General features: G+C 41.8%; 1 protein-coding gene and 1 pseudogene across 1 annotated transcript; both read right to left on the bottom strand.

Moving 5' to 3' along the window:
• Window positions 1–2,031: 2,031 nt before the first annotated feature.
• On the bottom strand, window positions 2,032–9,105 carry LOC115778794 (leukocyte elastase inhibitor-like). The gene is made up of 7 exons (XM_030727115.1): window positions 8,775–9,105; window positions 7,518–7,701; window positions 3,648–3,785; window positions 3,440–3,557; window positions 3,203–3,345; window positions 2,964–3,119; window positions 2,032–2,876 (listed from the first exon to the last, which is right to left on the bottom strand). The coding sequence occupies exons 2-7, from the start codon at window positions 7,683–7,685 to the stop codon at window positions 2,466–2,468; spliced, it is 1,134 nt and encodes a 377-aa protein (XP_030582975.1). The 5' UTR covers window positions 7,686–7,701; window positions 8,775–9,105; the 3' UTR covers window positions 2,032–2,465.
• Window positions 9,106–10,724: 1,619 nt separating this feature from the next.
• LOC115778793 (leukocyte elastase inhibitor-like) lies at window positions 10,725–16,629 on the bottom strand (annotated as a pseudogene).
• Window positions 16,630–19,970: the final 3,341 nt, after the last annotated feature.

Genomic DNA, 19,970 nt, shown 5'->3' with positions numbered 1-19,970 from the left:
CTATCACGTTTGGAAGAGGGGGGTCTTTTTTCGCCCACATCTTTCCAGTCAGACTTCCTCCTTTTCACTGACTGACTGGTGTCCTTTATATCTTCTTCAAGGTGCTTTCTTTTAAAGTTTGATTTGACTGAAACTGTCTGGGCAGTTTCACAGTGACTGGGCCTGGAGCAGTTGGGGCTGCTCCTTCTAATTGAAGAGGGAAGACAATTTTTTTGGGATGGGTTGGTGGTCCTGGAGGAAGGGGGACTCTCTAGGATTTTGCTCTCAGCTGCAGGGGGACGAAGCTGCTGTTGGGCAGGTTGTCTGGTCTCAGAGACAGGCTGCTGCAGAGACCCACTCACTCCTGTCCTGCTACCTTGCATCTTGTATCCTGCTACTATGTGATGGCCTGTTTCTAGGGCACCTTGGAACAGCTTATAACTTGGGTTGTATTGATCGTGGCAGACCTCTGGCTCTATGGATCTGGTGCTTAGGGCCCATCCTTATGTTGACCTTTTCTAGCTACTGGTAGGATTTCTTGATGTCAGCAGAGACTATACACTGGATGGATCTTTGACCTTTTAATCATTTGGTCTCTGTTTCTCCAGGGCGTCTCTTCAGCCTAGTGGCCAAAGCTGTGAACCTATATTTATGACAGTTTCTAGAGCCTCAGTTATGGACATTTTGTTGTACCTTTATATTCATCCAGGACCTGTATCTCACCCTGCTGCACTTCTGTTAGCCAACTATCATCCTTCCAGGCTTCCCTGGTTCTGGCATCCAGTCTTCTTCTCCATGACGGCCTTCTTGATCTTCAGGGTCAGAATCAGGGTCAGTTATTTCCTCAAGCAATACAATATTATATATTATATACAATATTTTGCAAAAAATATTTACCCATCTGCCTTCACAGGCATATGAACTTGAGTGATATCCCATTCTGAATCCATAGGGTTTAATATGATGTTGGCCCACCCTTTGCTGCTATAATAGCTTCTGGGAAGGCTTTCCACAAGGTTTAGGAGTGTGTTTATAGGAATTTTTGGACCATTCTTCCAGAAGCACATTTGTGAGGTCAAATACTAATGTTGGACGAGAAGGCCTGTCTTGCCATCTCCACTCTAATTCATCCCAAAGGTATTCTATCAGGTTGAGGTCAGGACTCTGTGCAGGCCAGTCAAGTTCTTCCACATCAAATTTGCTCATACGTGTCTTTACTTTCAGCTTTTCAGTTTCAGTGTTTATCATCATATGGACATATGCTTCCCTGTACAATGAAATAAGAGCAGGAAGGGACTGTTATGCTGAAGCATTAAGAGCTCCTTTCACTAGAACTAAGGGGCTGAGCCCAACTCCTGAAAAACAACCTCACACCATAATCCTGCCTCCACCCAACTTTACACTTGGCACAATGCAGACAAGTACCATTCTCCTGGCAACTGCCAAACCCAGACTTGTCCATCAGCTTGGTAGACAAAGTAGCATGATTCATCATTCCAGAGAATATGTCTCCACTGCTCTACAATCCATTGGCGGCGTGCTTTACACCGCTATATTCAGTGCTTTGCATTCCACTTGGTGATGTAAGGCTTGGCTGCAGCTGCTCGGCCATGGAAACCCATTCCATGAAGCTCTCTGTGCAGTGTTCTGGAGCTGATCTGAAGGCCACATGAAGTTTGGAGGTCTGTAGCGATTGACTCTGCAGAAAGATGGTAACCTCCGTGCACTTTACATAACCTACCACTTAATGGCTAAGTTGCTCTTGTTTCCAATTGTTTCCACTTAAAGTGACTGTATTGCTTTTGTAATGAATGAAGCACCACAGTGACTATAATAGTTATAATAGACTTGTTACGTCTAGTCCAGGTAATCAGTGTGTGGGATTGTCCTCACGGGGTGGTCAAAGTAATGATGAAGTACAGCAGCAGAACCTTCTCAGAGCTGATGGAGTTTCTGGAGTGTCATCAGATGGTGACGGAGCTCATCAGGGTTTATGTGTCCATTTTTATTCAAAAGTTGACAACACTCACCATGAACAACAGAAGACTTGATACTGCTTTATTGATTTATTTTACACATTTTAACTGCTCCATGTAATGATGCTCTGAGGCCTACAAAGCTATATTAGAAAGGTAAAACGGTATGTTATGTGTTGATCTCCTCAACCACAGAAACAAAGATAACAAGAGTAGACTATGTTATGAAACAGCTAATGTTGCTAATGTTAGACCTTTTCTCCTGAGCAACTACTCCAACTGGTAATACTGTAAACTGTACTTATGTTAATAAAAGAGAATTATATAAAATCCTTAACTATATGGCACCCAGTTGCCATCTTAGTTACTTAAGTAACATGAGCTATTATTTTAGCATAACAGCAGTCAAAATAAATTTTTTAGAAAAACATCACTGCAAAGGGATTAATTTATATTGTTTTAAAGATATTTTATTTGAACTGGTCCACCATCTTCTTCTGCTGCTTCTGTTTACTGAGGAGATGAGAATCTGCCAAAGAACAGGATGGACTTGGTCTGATTGTGCCTGATGAAGAAGAGGAAGGGATGATCTGCTCTGAACTGTACCCTTGATGGCAAGGAATAAAGAATCAGATCTTCATATGTGGCTGCAGCAGCTTCTGTGCCCTCCTCATTCACCTCCACAAAGGCCTTGTGGACCATCGTAGACAGGAAGAGTCTCTCTTCACCGCACATGCCAGACAGGTCAGCTCTTCCTCCACAGAACACGTCCTTCATGCCCAGTTTAGTCAGAGGCTCCTTCAGCTCATAGTCTTCCTCCAGCTTGAACTTTGGCAGGTGAATGAGAACTTCTGAATGAACATCCATGTTGTTCCTGTTGGTCCATTCGTCCAGCCTCTCCTGTGTTAGCTCATTCTCCAGCTGCAACCAAACCAAATATTTCTTTGTCATATTTCTTTTGCTTTTGTTTGACTGTTTTTTAAAGAAAATTGTTTCTAGCTTGTGTACCTTCAGCAGAGAGTTTGAGTTATTAGGCAGCAGAATGAACATACTGAGCTCCTCATCCACATACGGCAGCTCCAGGATCTGCAGACCATGGTCACGAATGTGGTTGTAGGGCAGCGTCTCCATCTGGTACATCATCTGGACTGGTACGGTCACATTCTGAAACAGGAAATCCAGGTGATCATATGAAAATTTATAGCTCCACATTTGTAAAAGATGGAGACCAACAGTTCAGTTTTTACCTGTTTGACTTTGAAGGGCATCTCTTTGGTGTCTGCCTTATCAAAGGGACTCTTCCAGTTTCCCTTGAAGTAGATGGCATTGACCAGAGCCAGTTTGGTCTCTGAGCTGACTGTTCCTGGCTTCAGAAGTTCTTTTATCTTATCTGACAGAAAACACAGAAAGAAACCAACATTTAAGTGGAATCCACTGAGGATGTTATCAAATGATTTCCTGCTGTGGGAGATTCATATTCTCACTTTCTGTCTGCTGCTCCACCCAGCTGTTGATCTCTGCTCTGCACGCCTCTGGAACTCCGATGAAGTCCACAGCCTTCAGGTCTGCCTGGTAGTACTTCTGTGTGGCTTCAAGGAAAGTCTGCAGAGAGCAGATATCCACTTATTAATCCCGTCTTTGTAAGGAGGAACTTTATGAATAGAATAATTGATGAGCAATGTGAAGACTCACTGGGAGGAAGTGGGCAGTGTTTTCTCCATAAAGACGGTTGGCTAGTTTCAGGATGTATGATGCAGATGGTGAGTTGATGTCAGCGTTCAGTTTCTGCAGGTCTGCATGGACGCCTTCACCTGAGCTGAATGAGAGGACCTGTGTGGGATCAGGAAAAACAAGACTGTAAGGATGTGACACTGAGCCTAAATTGTCCTAATGTAACAATTTATGGTCCAAAGGCAGAAACTGAACAAGTTTATTGTGTCTCTAGTAGTCTCTCGGCTTTGTAAGGAAAAGCCTGTCCCTGCTCAGCCAGAGCCTGATCTTTAACAGGTAAGAAAAGCGGTGATGAGACGTTGAGCTTGTACTTCCACTTCTACCTGTTTTTGTTTCTAAGATTGAACCACTGGGGCAACTGCTTTAAAGTCTCCTGGGGCTGGTTTTAAACTTTGCTTTGTGTTGTCGGCTTTATGTTTATACATAAGCACTAACAAAAAGATCGCCTGCGCGTCCTCATTCAGATAGGGACTTGTGTTGGCGTGTGGGACTGTAGCCCAAGTAACTGATCATTATGACAATGCATTTGAGGTCATCTTATATAACCAATACAGCACTACTCTTAAGAAAAGTAACGAGTAACATGTAATCCACTATTTGTAATGACCCCAACACTGATCAGCACAAACATCTCACACCAAGTCTCAAGCACGGCGGTGGAGGGGTGAGGCTTGGTTTGCATCCATAGGACTTGGACACCTGGCAGTCATCAAGCTCACCAAGAACTGGAGTCAAATGTGAGGCGGTCAGCTGGCCAAAACTGGGTCATGCAACAGCACAATGATCCAAACACAGCAGCACATCTACATTTGAATAACTGACAAAGAAAAGAATCAAGGTGCTGCAATGGCTCAGTCAAAGTCAATTCAATTTTATTTATATGGCGCCAAATCACAACAAACAGTCGCCTCAAGGCGCTTTGTATTGTGGGTAAAGACCCTACAATAATACAGAGAAAACCCAACAGTCAAAAACGACCCCCTTTGAGCAGCACTTGGTGACAGTGGGAAGGAAAAACTCCCTATTAACAGGAAGAAAACTCCAGCAGAACCAGGCTCAGGGAGGGGGGGTCATCTGCCACGACCGGTTGGGCTGAGGGGAGAGAAAAGACATGCTGTGGAAGAGAGCCAGAGATTAATATCAATTAATGATTAAATGCAGAGTGGAGTATAAACAAAGTAAATAAGGTGAATGAAAAGAAACAGTGCATTATGGGAACCCCCCCAGCAGCCTAGGCCTATAGCAGCATAACTAAGGGATGGTTCAGGGCAGTGGCGGATCTAGGATTTTTCTGAGTAAGGGGCCATCAAGGGGCCACAGTATTCATAGAGGGGCCAAGTATTTGTGGTAGATATACGGACCAATAAAAGTTAAAGCCATTACATTACAGTTATGGTAAATCTTATCACCATGAGGTGTAAGAATTCAGTGAACTTATGTGCCATTTCACTAAATAACAATATCAGACATTTCATACATTACAGCATTGACTGTTGTTGCTCTCCCTAAATGATTTCTGACCTGATGAAGAAGGACTGGAGGTGTCCTGCTCTTGACCAGCCTCTGGTCTACTGTGTCCTGCTGCTCTCTCCCTCCTCTCACCCTTCTCGTCTTCAGCTGGCAGACTCACTCTTTTGCTCAAAAACTGCTGAATTCCCACCTGAGACCGACCCTTTCTTTTCATATTCTTCTCTATCACTGCCAAACATTATAGTTAATGTTAACACACAAATGCAAATTACAAAGAAGTACATGAATTAGTGAAAAGCTAACATTCATGTCCAAACACAAGTAGGCTCAGTTAACGTTACTCTTAACTAACTTTGCTTCTTAATTTAATATTTGTCAGACTTACGCTATGTGACAGCTGTGAGTAAAAAGGGATTTATGAATTATCATTACCAACAAACTCCTCAAAAATGTAGACTGGCATCAGTTGTGGGTTAAAAAAACTTTCTCTGCAAGATCGTTCAAATCTTCTTTTTCTTCTGTAAGCTTTATTGACGCTGAGCATTCCTATTTGGCTCATTAGTGCTACTGGTGTTTCGGCATGGAATTGCATCCACCTATAATTTGATCCTTGCTCTCAGACAAAGTGACAGGACAGGGGCACTTCAGGGGGCCAATCAGATTTCACATGGGGCCAATGCCCCTGTGGCCCCGCCCCTAGAACCGCCCCTGGTTCAGGGTCACCTGATCCAGCCCTAACTATAAGCTTGATCAAAAAGGAAAGTTTTAAGCCTAATCTTAAAAATAGAGAGGGTGTCTGTCTTCTGAATCCAAGTTGGGAGCTGGTTCCACAGAAGAGGGGCCTGAAAGCTGAAGGCTCTGCCTCCCATTCTACTCTTAAGTATCCTAGGAACCACAAGTAAGCCAGCAGTCTGAGAGCGAAGTGCTCTGTTGGGGTGATATAGGACTATGAGGTCTTTGAGATAAGATGGTGCCTGATTATTCAAGACCTTGTATGTGAGGAGAAGGATTTTAAATTCTATTCTAGATTTAACAGGGAGCCAATGAAGAGAAGCCAATATGGGAGAAATCTGCTCTCTCTTTCTTTCTTGCGCAAATGCAAAAAGCGGTCCTACATATTTGTTTAATATGTGCATTGAAGGACATATCCTGGTCAAAAATGATTCCAAGATTTCTCACAGTGTTACTGGAGGCCAAAGTAATGCCATCCAGAGTAAGTATCTGGTTTGACACCATGTTTCTAAGATTTGTGGGGCCGAGTACAAGAATTTCAGTTTGATCTGAATTCAGAAGCAGGAAATTAGAGGTCATCCAGGCCTTAATGTCTTTTAAGACATTCCTGCAGTTTAACTAATTGATGTGTGTCATCTGGCTTCATTGATAGGTAAAGCTGAGTATCATCTGCATAAAAATGAAAACTGATGCAATGTTTGCTAATAATACTGCCTAAGGGAAGCATGTATAATGTAAATAGAATTGGTCCTAGCACAGAACCCTCAACCTGACTGAAATGCTGTGCTGGGGAAAAAAAATGGGTCAAAATTCCTCCACAAAGATGTGAGAGACTGATAAAGTCATACAGTAAACGCTTACTTCAATTACTGATGCTTAGCATGGTGGAGCAGTGGTTAGCACTGCTGCCTCACGGTTAGAATACCATCTGGAAGGCCTGGGTTCGATTCTACCTTGGCCCAGGCCTCTCTGTGTAGTTACTGGGGTTAGGTTAATTGGCCACTCTAAATTGCTCATAGGTGTGGATGGTTGTCTGTCCTTCTGTGTTGGCCCTGTGACTGGCTGGTGACCTGTACAGGGTGTACTCTGCCTCTTGCCCCATGTCAGCTGGGAAAGGCTCCAGACACCCTAACCCTGAACAGAATAAGTGGAAGTGAATGGATGGATGGACTGAAAAAGTCATACAGTAAATGCTTACAGTTGTTCTACAAGATACTAACTCATGAGGTGTACTTGGTTTTCCACAGAGACATGTGAAAACTTTTTTCATGTCTCTATATTGTTGTTTTAAAGTTAAGTGTCCTGATGATGGCAGTGTCAGTATGTGCATGTGAAATGTGGGTGGAGCTCAGCACTCTTATCATATAGAAAACTGAACTTTTAAGCATGTTTAGCCAAACCATGAACTGTACCTGAATTTTATTTATTCTCAAATCTGCTGATGAACTGTACACGAAAACAGACCATTTGACTGTAGATGGAAAATATAGATATCTACATCTCATGAGATGTTGTTGTGGAAACAGGCAAGACTCACCACATTTCATGTATATATTATATATTGCAACGAGGGCTTGAAGTTGCAGCTGACCATTGATGATGTGGTGCATGCAGTGGCAGCGTGCTGACCTTTGCCATCTGAGCAGCAGTGTCTCCTTTGGCTCCCAGGTAGACCATGGCCAGGGCTGAGCTGATGCTCAGAGGAGAGACAAAGATGTTCCCAGCAGGGTTTGCTTGGCTCAGAGTGCGGAACAGCTCCAAGGCAAAAACTGTGTTTGAGCTGCTGACGGAGGACATGGCTGATGGTGTTTTCCTGCAACATGCAAACAAGCTTTTAAACTGGGATTTAATTCCATACTGAAAACACAAGTTTATGAAATGTTTGTTTCCTTAGTTCAGTTGGAAAAAGGCTGTGACAAACACTTTTCATTCCTGCAGCACTGGAACTTTTTTTTCACTGTTAAAAATGCACTCAAACATCACTGCCAGCAGTGGACTGAAATAACACTTAGGGTCTGGAAACTGACTCAACCAAGCACACTTTGTTCAGACTAGAAAACTGTATCGTTTTTCTGGTTAACTTTTCCTGTTGATCAGGAGCTGCTACCGGCAAACTAGGAAATAAACGCGGTGAAGATTTGGTCAAGTTTCTGACAAATAAAAAAACTCTTTGATTATCAAAGTGGTGATATTCCCGCTGAAGAACGATGTGCGTTCACAATTTCTCCAGCATCAAACTGTTCGGTCGTTTACAGGAAAGGGTGGTGTTGGCAGCTTCTGACCAATCTGAGAGGGCGTTTCAGGGATCGTGTGACTTTTGTTCCACAGAAAATGATCCCCATGAGACGTGGGAATTACTTACAGTTTCCCAAGTGAAATTAATTTGATGCTGCAGATCCAGCAATGTGAAAGTGACTCAGCAGCAGAATCAAGAGCATTTTCCAAATCAACAAATAAATACACGCGTGACAATGTGACGCACAAGCTGCAAATATAAACGTGTTCTCCCAGCAGAGAATCTGTAGCGATTAAAACACGCTGTAAATAAAAGACTCAGTGTAAAGGTGGCGCTTCCAGCTGAATTGAAACTGAAACTCGGAAAATAACCTGTGCCTGACAGTTTTAGTTTTTATTCTCTCAGCTGCAGACTCGCTGCTGTTTAAGGGTTTGGGAGTAAATATTAAAAATAAAAACACAATTCAAACTTGTTAGAACAGTAAAATTGTTTGCTGCCAACAGCAAAAATAAAAATAAAATATTTATTACTGATCTAATCTAATCTATTCTAATCTAATCTAATCACAGCATAGTTACCATGCGGTATACCCCGGTAAGAAATGAAGCAGCTTCGTAGAACAGAAAACCCAGGGTTAACCCTGAAGTTACCTGGATAAGCCAAAACCCTGCTGCGTAGGACAGGCCCGGGTGAATGCTTCCGTTAGCGGCGTCAGGCTGCACGGAGCTAATGACGAGGGCAGGAAGGCAGACACGAGAAATGCCACGAGAATCCGATGCTGACGGGACGCGCTGCGCCGAGGTTTCGGACCGTGAGTGTCGTTAACGAAGCTCGTTTCTACTGGCGAGCGACGTCACCGATGACGTCTGAAGCCTCGCTGGTTCGGGTGGTTCAGGTTCGAGTGCAGGCGTGATTTATGAACATACACGCAAGTGTTGGAGTTTGGTCAGTTTGGCGGTGGCACAGAGGGGCTTGTTTTCATGGAGCTGCTAAAAGGAGAAGAGTTTCCCCTGTATTTCAACACTTTGACCTTCTCTCTCCCAGTGAAGCATCACAGATAACATGCCTGCCAATTATGTAATGTGTGACTACTATAATATTCACAAGTTCGTTTTCATTCTAAGGTAAAGTATTTGTTGTGCACCAGGCATCTGAGGTCCAACAACAACACCCCATTTGTGATATCATGTAGGCAGATGTACATATGTGTCCAAGCACATACAGGCTTCCTGTACAGCCCTGCATTCTCAGCACCATACGAAAAGGTTTTCGTCACAGCCCGAGAGGTTATTTCCAATGAGAGAAACAGACTGAGTCCAAGCACAGTGGAAAAAAAAAAATCTTAATAAAGATGAATAAAGTCACCATCACCACAGTATTCATAAGCGCAGTCACAATCCCATCTTTTGAAAACACTGCAACAGTTTGAACATGAACATCTCATGTCCTGTTGTATTTATTTCTGGCAGTGATTATTCCCATGCTGACATTGCTGTGTGACATCGTAGAGGCCATCACAAATAGTTGAAATGACAATAAAGGTTTTGACCAGCAGGGGGGGCTGTGTGCACCTGAAGCCTCCAGAAATTGGATGGAAATCTTTAAAGCAGGGGTCTCAAACGTAAATGACCTGGGGACCACTGCTGGCTTTGTCATTATCTCATATATATATATATATATATATATATATATATATATATATATATATATATATATATATATATATATATATATATATATATATATCAGTCTGGGGGGGTTGGTAGTGCAAGTACAGTAGTCCGTTAATGCAATAATACCAGTAGACTGTGGAAGATTTAGTAGTGAGGACATATCACAGCTGGACTTGCTGCACAGCTTCCTGCAGCTACGATGGCTCAGGCTCTGTGGACCAAGCCCACTTCAGGTGCTCCATTTGTGTAGAGCTGCTCAGGGATCTGTCACCATGTTGTGTGGCTGCAGCTGCTGCATGATCTGCCTGACAGACTACTGGGACTGTCAGCAGGTCCCAGACCCACACTGGGCGGGTACACTGAGTGAGGGCCCCTCTGCTCCCCCATTAAAAGAGGTCCTGGGAAGGGCTGAGGATTTGAGCACGCTACTTTTGCTGTGTCCTCAGTGTGTCCTGAGGGGACCGATGGGCAAATGACGAGTAACTCATGACTGATTCTTAAATATTTATGTGGCACTTTTGTTGACACAGGATTCTAACGCACACCATGTTATGGTTTCAGAAGCATTTGGGTGAAACAAAGAGATGACTTGAAGGGCAAATCAATGAGAGCCAGATGAATCTTCAGCAGCTGAAACAAAACCTGTGGTCCTCTGAGAATAAAGTGACTGTATTGCTTTTGTAATGAATGAAGCACCACAGTGACTATAATAGTTATAATAGACTTGTTACGTCTAGTCCAGGTAATCAGTGTGTGGGATTGTCCTCACGGGGTGGTCAAAGTAATGATGAAGTACAGCAGCAGAACCTTCTCAGAGCTGATGGAGTTTCTGGAGTGTCATCAGATGGTGACGGAGCTCATCAGGGTTTATGTGTCCATTTTTATTCAAAAGTTGACAACACTCACCATGAACAACAGAAGACTTGATACTGCTTCATTGATTTATTTTACACATTTTAACTGCTCCATGTAATGATGCTCTGAGGCCTACAAAGCTATATTAGAATGGTAAAACGGTATGTTATGTGTTGATCTCCTCAACCACAGAAACAAAGATAACAAGAGTAGACTATGTTATGAAACAGCTAATGTTGCTAATGTTAGACCTTTTCTCCTGAGCAACTACTCCAACTGGTAATACTGTAAACTGTACTTATGTTAATAAAAGAGAATTATATAAAATCCTTAACTATATTAACTATATGGCACCCAGCTGCCATCTTAGTTACTTAAGTAACATGAGCTATTATTTCAGCATAACAGCAGTCAAAATAAATTTTTTAGAAAAACATCACTGCAAAGGGATTAATTTATATTGTTTTAGATATATTAAAGATATTTTATTTGAACTGGTCCACCATCTTCTTCTGCTGCTTCTGTTTACTGAGGAGATGAGAATCTGCCAAAGAACAGGATGGACTTGGTCTGATTGTGCCTGATGAAGAAGAGGAAGGGATGATCTGCTCTGAAGTGTACCAATAATGAGTTAATCGCAATGCCACCTGTGGCTGCAGCAGCTTCTGTGCCCTCCTCGTTCACCTCCACAAAGGCCTTGTGGGCCACCGTAGACAGGAAGAGTCTCTCTTCACCGCTCATGCCAGACAGGTCAGCTCTTCCTCCACAGAACACGTCCTTCATGCCCAGTTTAGTCAGAGGCTCCTTCAGCTCATAGTCTTCCTCCAGCTTGAACTTTGGCAGGTGAATGAGAACTTCTGAATGAACATCCATGTTGTTCCTGTTGGTCCATTCGTCCAGCCTCTCCTGTGTTAGCTCATTCTCCACCTGCAACACAATTAAAATATTTCTTTGTCATATTTCTTTTGCTTTTCTTTGACTGTTTTTTAAAGAAAATTGCTTCTAGCTTGTGTACCTTCAGCAGAGAGTTTGAGTTATTAGGCAGCAGAATGAACATGCTGAGCTCCTCATCCACATACGGCAGCTCCAGGATCTGCAGACCATGGTCACGAATGTGGTTGTAGGGCAGCTTCTTCATCTGGTACATCATCTGGACTGGTACGGTCACATTCTGAAACAGGAAATCCAGGTGATCATATGAAAATTTATAGCTCCATATTTGTAAAAGATGGAGACCAACAGTTCAGTTTTTACCTGTTTGACTTTGAAGGGCATCTCTTTGGTGTCTGCCTTATCAAAGCGATTATTCCAGTTTCCCTTGAAGTAGATGGCATTGACCAGAGCCAGTTTGGTCTCTGATCTGACTGTTCCTGGCTTCAGAAGCTCTTTTATCTTATCTGACAGAAAATACAGAAAGAAACCAACATTTAAGTGGAATCCACTGAGGATGTTATCAAATGATTTCCTGCTGTGGGAGATTCATATTCTCACTTTCTGTCTGCTGCTCCACCCAGCTGTTGATCTCTGCTCTGCACGCCTCTGGAGCTCCGATGAAGTCCACAGCCTTCAGGTCTGCCTGGTAGTACTTCTGTGTGGCTTCAAGGAAAGTCTGCAGAGAGCAGATATCCACTTATTAATCCCATCTTTGTAAGGAGGAACTTTATGAATAGAATAATTGATGAACAATGTGAAATCTCACTGGGAGGAAGTGGGCAGTGTTTTCTCCATAAAGACGGTTGGCTAGTTTCAGGATGTATGATGCAGATGGTGAGTTGATGTCAGCGTTCAGTTTCTGCAGGTCTGCATGGACGCCTTCACCTGAGCTGAATGAGAGGACCTGTGTGGGATCAGGAAAAACAAGACTGTAAGGATGTGACACTGAGCCTAAATTGTCCTAATGTAACAATTTATGGTCCAAAGGCAGAAACTGAACAAGTTTATTCTTGGAAACTGAACATAATCTTACTAAGCTTCATGCTCCCCAGAAAACAACCCCTGATGTTTGTGGAGGCTGTGTTTGCCACCTACAATCCTGTGAAAAACCAAGTATGTCCTTATTGCTTCTACAGGAATTAAGCTGCAGCCAGGTGCTGATAATCAAATGCACTTGATTAACCGATCATCAGCAAGTGTGAGCTCCTCTGTAAAAGAAGGAGTTCTGGCAGTTTGCTGGTCTGGAGCTTTCAGGTGTGCATTAGCTCAATGCTACAATTGTCTCAGTATTGCACTAATCTACCACAAAGGTCAGATCATGCAATGATCAGATAAACTGCAACAAACCCCAGAGCTACAGCTCAGACTCTACAGGCCTCAGTTAGCATGTGACATGTTCAAGTTCATGACAACACAATTAGAAACAGACTGACCAAGTATGGCTCAGTTGGAAGGGTTGCCAAGAGAAAGCCTCTTCTCAGAGGAACGTGGCAGAAGAAGCATGAAACAACATGGCAGCACAGCTTAGCTTTGCAAAGTTACATCTGGGCCGATGATTCTGATTTGTTTAACAGCCACAGGACCTGGGCACCTTGTAATCGGTCGTCTGACCATGAACTCCTCTGCATGCTAAAGTATTCTAGAGTCAAATGTGAACTCATCTGTGCAACAGCTGAAACTGGGTCGTGCAGCAGCACAATGATCCCAAACACAGCAGCAAATCTCAAGACTCTGATGTAGAAATGTGATCAGCTGATGGTGGGGTGCATGTACTAAAGCAACAACATGCTGACCTTTGCCATCTGAGCAGCGGTGTCTCCTTTGGCTCCCAGGTAGACCATGGCCAGGGCTGAGCTGATGCTCAGAGGAGAGACAAAGATGTTCCCAGCAGGGTTTGCTTGGCTCAGAGTGCGGAACAGCTCCAAGGCAAAAAACTGTGTTTGAGCTGCTGACGGAGGACATGGCTGATGGTGTTTTCCTGCAACATGCAAACAAGCTTTTAAACTGGGATTTAATTCCATACTGAAAACAAAAGTTTATGAAATGTTTGTTTCCTTAGTTCAGTTGGAAAAGGCTGTGACAAACACTTTTCATTCCTGCAGCACTGGAACTTTTTTTCACTGTTAAAAATGCACTGAACCATCACTGCCAGCAGTGGACTGAAATAACACTTAGGGTCTGGAAACTGACTCAACTAGGGCTGCAACAATTCATCGAGTAAGTCAAATAATTTGATTATAAAAAAAAAAAAAACCACGACAGAAATTTGCTGCTTCGTTTAAACTCTGCAGTACTCAGTTATCTCCGTGTAAATGGAGCGTTTCACCCACATCAGTAGTGATGGGTTGGTCGCGAACGATCTGGGTCTTTGAAGTGAACGACGGGAGCCGGCTCAACCCAAGCACACTTTGTTCAAACTAGAAAACTGTATTGTTTTCCAGGTTAACCTTCCTGTTGACCAGGAGCTGCTACCGGCAAACGCAGTGAAGATTTGGTCACGTTTCTGACAAATCAAAAAACTCTTACCTTTTATTATTAAAGTGGTGATATTCCCGCTGAAGAACGATGTGCATCCACAATTTCTCCAACCTCTAACTGTTCGGTCGTTCACAGGAAAGGGTGGTGTTGGCAGCTTCTGACCAATCTGAAAGGGGCGTTTCAGGGATTATATGACTTTTGTTCCACAGAAAATGATCCCTATGAGCATAGGCGTAGGAACTGGGGGGGGTGCCCCCCCCCCAATATTGGAGACAGACGCATTTGTCCCACGCAAAAAATTACACCGCGGAGGAGAAAAATACTTGATTTTAAAATCTGTCCGGAATGTTGCCATGAATATGGTTTTTTATAACATCTTGCTGTCAGTTTACTTTCATAAATAGAAACCAAATCTTTTTCAGTCATCTAAATCCTGGGATGGTCAGTTGTCCAATATTTACTGGACAAGAAGTCAGTTTGCAAACAGTTTGTGGCTGCAAATGAGAGGCAGAAAATACATTTTGCCTCTTTTGCCTAGGCCAAGGTTTTTTAACCTTTTGAGTGCTCCGGAACCTGTTCTGCCAATTATTAAATGCAGGGCTTCAAAGTGCAGCAGCACATTCTGTTGTTAGTGAGGCACATAACTTGCCTATTAAATGCCAGAGGTATCACTTATTTATTTCTGTTGGTTATTATTTTTGTAACAGGTGGTATCACAAGGGGTCACACTGCAAGATTTAGGCCCGTGATTTGATGTCAAAAATATAAGACACTTTGGCCCTTTGAGTTACTTTTTTGACATTTTGCTAACTCCTCTTAATTGGAGGGGAAAGCGAAATGTCAAAAATGTAACTTAAAGGGCCAAATTGTCTTATATTTTTGACATCAAATCGTGGGCCGGAAGTAGGGGATGGGGCCGGAAGTGGCCCATGGTCCGGGAGTTTGAGACCGCTGACAAATTCCGCCCCCCCCCCCCCCCCCCCCCCCAAGTAAAATATGTTACGTGTCACGTGACAGTATAATGTCAAAACAGCGTGGAGAGGGGAGGAGCAAGGTGTGCCTGCTCTGTGCTGTGGCCGGAGCTGCACTTAGACAGTCAGCTCGCATCTTTGATGAAACCGCGGCACTGCATACAGGAGAGAAACCGAAGCTAAAGTATCGATCTCAATACACCGGTATTGATCAATATCAATACCAATGTCGATATTTGGATCGATCCGCCCGCCGCTAGTTGGGAGGTGCCAGTTTCCGGTGGGTGGCCAGGTGGTTGCTTGGTTTCACATCCTCTGTGCATATACTTGTGGTAGGTTTGGAGTCTTGTTTTTAAATTGTTTTAAACAGTTTTGTGTGTGCTGATGTGTGGTGTATATTTTTTTATAACAGGGCCACACAATTTTAGAAGAAGAAAGATTGAAGTGGGATTTCCTGGGCGTGGGGTTCGATGCCACAGGGCCACACTTGATGCTTTGCAGGATTTGCCGTGACAGGGTGTGGCCTTATTAGACACTACGGGTATGCAGTGATTTTTAGTTGTTTTTAGGGATTGATTAGAATAAAGTGTTCGTTGCATTTAGTAATTCTTATTTGTTGTTTTTTTACAGTTCATCATGCTGTCCTCCTTGGTTTTGTTTAGATGGCTGATGTTCATATTGCACCATCCACATAATGGCCTCCCCTCCAACATCACGGATGGACCACTCTGGGTTGGCATTAATCAAATCCCTTAGTCTTATTCTGAGTGTCTGCTTTCACACCATCACAGAACTGCTCACGCAAGCCTTTAGAGGATTTTGAAGCTGCTTGTACATCATTTTTGACTATTTGATCCATCAAGTCCGTAAGAGCATGAGAATAATCAATGTAAAAGAGGTGATGGAAAATAATCCAAACTTGTGACCTCTGAAGGACTGTATAAGGGAACTGATTTAAATCCTCAATCTCCCCAGGTTGTCCGGCCAGAACAGATGAGAAAAGACGTCAGTTACACTCATGCCACTCTTTATTACGTTTGGGATGAGGGTTATGTTTATAATGAAGTCTATGGTTTCTACAAAAAGAGAACTAAATGACAATAAGTGATCAAATAAATTATATACCATATATAATCTAACAGCACAGATAAATGTTCAAGTATCCAATATGAAATAAAACCAGGATGGTGTAAAGAGTTATTGCATGAACTAAAATAGCATACTAGAAAGAAATATTGATCTCTGGTGAATTCTCGTCAAATACAGAAAATTCCAAGTGTCCCTGAACGCCCCATTAACTAAAGAATAGTTACGGGAATTTTTAGAATTCCGATGGTCTTTAAATGCAAAACTGGTATTTTCGGAAAAGGCAATTAAAAAAAAATAAATAAAAAACTAACTCAGGTGCAATTAAGAATAATAAGAATTTCACAATGATAGTTATCGTAATAATAAGGAATATTATGTCGACAACACTCAGAATTAAACAGTTTAAAACAACTAAAGATTATTTCAACAGCGCACTGGACTCTTTTTCATAACTAGCCAAAAATATTAAAGAGGCGAACTTACAGTTTCATGGACGCATAAATATCGATGATACACAAACATGACTGTCCCGATAAGATAGTGCTCCACTGAGGTGAAAAGAACAACTATTCTGGCAACTATTTGCTGGTAATGTTCCAACTGAGGGACAGCGAACTAGCGAGGCGGAAACTATTATGGGATGGATATGAGAGACAACTATTATGGGATGGTGATGCGTTTAATGAGTCCGGAAACTAGTAAATCAGGAAACCCTTTTTAACAATTAATGACTCCCCTTCAAGTTGTTTACGGTTAAAGAATCGACGCTGTAATGAGATTCTTTTTTTTTTTTTTTTTTTTAATATATATTTTTTGAACATTTACTTATTATGCAAAAATACCGAGACAGAATGTGAGATTCTTGAATGCATGCAACCATAAACCTCCCCAAAAACAGCTCAAAATCACTGCATACCCGTAGTGTCTAATAAACCCACACCCTGACACGGCAAATCCTGCAAAGCATCGAGTGTGGCCCTGTGGCGTCGAACCCCACGCCCGGGCAATCCCACTTCAATCTTTGTTATTCTAAAATTGTGTGGCCCTGTTATAAAAAAATATACACCACACATCAGCACACACAAACTGTTTAAAACAATCTAAAAACAATTCTCCAAACTTACCACAAGCTATGCACAGAGGATGTAAAGCCAAACAACCACTGGCCACCCACCGGAAACTGGCACCTCCCAATAAAGCTGCCAGCTTCCCTTTTATTGAGGCTTAGACCCAGGGAAAGCACGACCCCTTATGATACCACCTGTTACATTCTTATTGTTTATTTTATTTATTAGATTTATTAGAGTTTCAAACTGGATATAGGTATATTTTAATAGCTGGTTTTCTTCTTTTTTTTTACTTAAGGTTTATATTAAAAGTGAATAATTTGTTTATACATTATTTGTGAGGGTTCTTTCATGTCAGAACGTTGTTTAATTAAAGAACCAGTTCTGTTGCCAGTCAACCTACATAAATGCATTTTTGACCAGTATTAAATGTTTTCGACCAATAAAACATCAAATGTTGCACTTGTGTGTGCTAATACATTTTGTGTTACTGGAATATTTAGCTTGCTAGTTACCAGTGTGGTCACCTGATAAAGTGAGCATACAGCCCTGGAAGGACATTATGCTTGATAGAAGACTCAAGCCATTTTGTTTGGTGGTTTGCCCACGTCTTACGATTATAAACATATACATATGTCAATTATACATGCAATAATAACACGACACTATTTTGCCAAGAAATATTTTAAAAAGAAGAAAACAAAGGCTCAGAAAGCATTTTTTTGTGCTTTGCTCAGAGTATTTACGGATCTGTCAGGTTTCTGATATGTGGCCCCCCAACAGTAAACTCAATCCTACGCCCTTGCCTATGAGACGTGGAAATTGTTTACAGTTTCCAAAGGGAAATTAATTTGATGCTCTAGTAGCTGCAGTTCCAGCAATGTGAAAGTGACTCAGCAGCAGAGTCAAGAACATTTTCCAAACACCAAAATAAATACACGCTGACCAACGGCGTAACTTTGGGTCCAACATTGGGGGGGTTAAGCTCTCTATTAAACCATTACTTTTCTAAAAGGATTCAGGAGATTTTGGGTTAATAGAAATGTATTAGAAATACATTGTAATGCTTTTACTATGTATTTATTTAACTTTATTGTATTACTCTGCACCTTCAACAATTAAGAAAAGGCTTACATTTTTCACATTTCTTCCAACAGTAACAATATCTTTCATGAACCTGTTTTGTTTTACTACCAATTTTGCAGCCCCTCATTCCACTTTTAAAGAAACTGTTTTAATTTGGCCTGCCAAATATAATAAATAAAATATTTTACAAGGGGTGTTGTGCTCTTCATTTTTTCAAACCCGCTGCCCACCAGCTGCTTCCACAAGCAAAACTGCTGCTTGGTAGAGAAAGCGGGTTGTTGGGTGATACCAAGTTTTTGTGGGGAGAGGGGGGGGGGGTACATTACCAAATGATTAACATGCTAGTAGTTTACCCAAAATTGATAATGAATAAAGAAAAATAACATGTTATTTATGTAAGATGTTTTTTGTAAATCGAAATGATGTGACTTTATTTGGGGGGGGGGGGGTGTTATAGTGATTGGATCAGATTATTGAGGGGGTCATAACCCCCCTATCCCCCCCCGCAAATTACGCCCATGCGTGTGACAATGTGACGCACAGTTTGCGCTTCAGTGGTTTTTAATAAGGAACGGCTTAACTAAGCTGCAAATATAAACGTGTTCTCCCAGCAGAGAATCTATTGCAATTAAAACATGCTGTAAATAAAAGACTGAATAGAAATTGAAACTCGGAAAATAACCTGTGTCTGACAGGTGCAGACTCGCTGCTGTTTAAGGGTTTGAGAGTAAATATTAACTACAAAAACACAATTCAAACTTGTAGAATAGTAAAATTGTTTGCAGCCAAGAGCAAAAATAAAATAAAATTTATTACTGATCCCCATCAGGGAAATGAAAAATTTTAGGTACTGAAAACGTTAGACCCTCCTGACGCTGTTTTCTGTGATTTCATACATGCTGATCTCTAATCTGATCTAATCTAATCTAATCTGTTATGTGCACGTTCGTTTAGTTAAGACATTTAATATATTAAAGCATCAGAAAATATCACACGTGTACATGTGAGCACACTGAAAAAGCCTTTTAAGTAAAGCCTGCCCTTTTTTCTAATGGTTGTGTTTGCGGAAAAGTCCATTTAATATTGTCTAAATTGATAGAAATGTGTAAGTGTGCAACAAATCTTGAACCACCCTTCATTTTATTATATTTTTGCCACAATAATTAGAAATAGGCAGAGCAATTTATTAAACTTTTGCAAATTGAGTGCATTTACACATACAGCATCGTGCAGCTACAAAGCTAGGGTATGTGTAGTGTCTGTCACTCTGGGACTTGACAACGCAGTACATTGTACACAAGTTTCCTTGTCAAATTCACCCAGTTTGTGAGGATGGCCTGCTCTAGGCAGGCTTACACATCACCCATATGTCTTCCATTTATTAATGATGGATATGATTTAACTCCAGGGGATGTTCAGTGATTTTCTTCTGTAATATTTTCTCATAGTTGCTTGGAGTGTTCTTTTGGATTCAGTTTCAGATTTATTTATATAGGGCAATTCACAACAACAGTCACCTCATGGTGCTTTTTATTGTAAGATAAAGACTACAATATTAAAAAGAAAACCCAACAATCGCACGACCCCCTATGAGAAAGCATTTTGCAACACTGAAAGGAAAAACTCCCTTTAAACAGGAAAGAAACCTCCAACCGAAACAGGCTCAGGGAGGGGCAGCCATCTTAATCTTTCAA

Source organism: Archocentrus centrarchus, chromosome 4, assembly GCF_007364275.1.
Source record: "Archocentrus centrarchus isolate MPI-CPG fArcCen1 chromosome 4, fArcCen1, whole genome shotgun sequence".
NCBI classification, from domain to species: domain Eukaryota; kingdom Metazoa; phylum Chordata; class Actinopteri; order Cichliformes; family Cichlidae; genus Archocentrus; species Archocentrus centrarchus.
The sequence above is the reverse complement of the archived record's forward strand: the minus strand, read 5'-3'. Positions and strand labels throughout refer to the sequence as shown.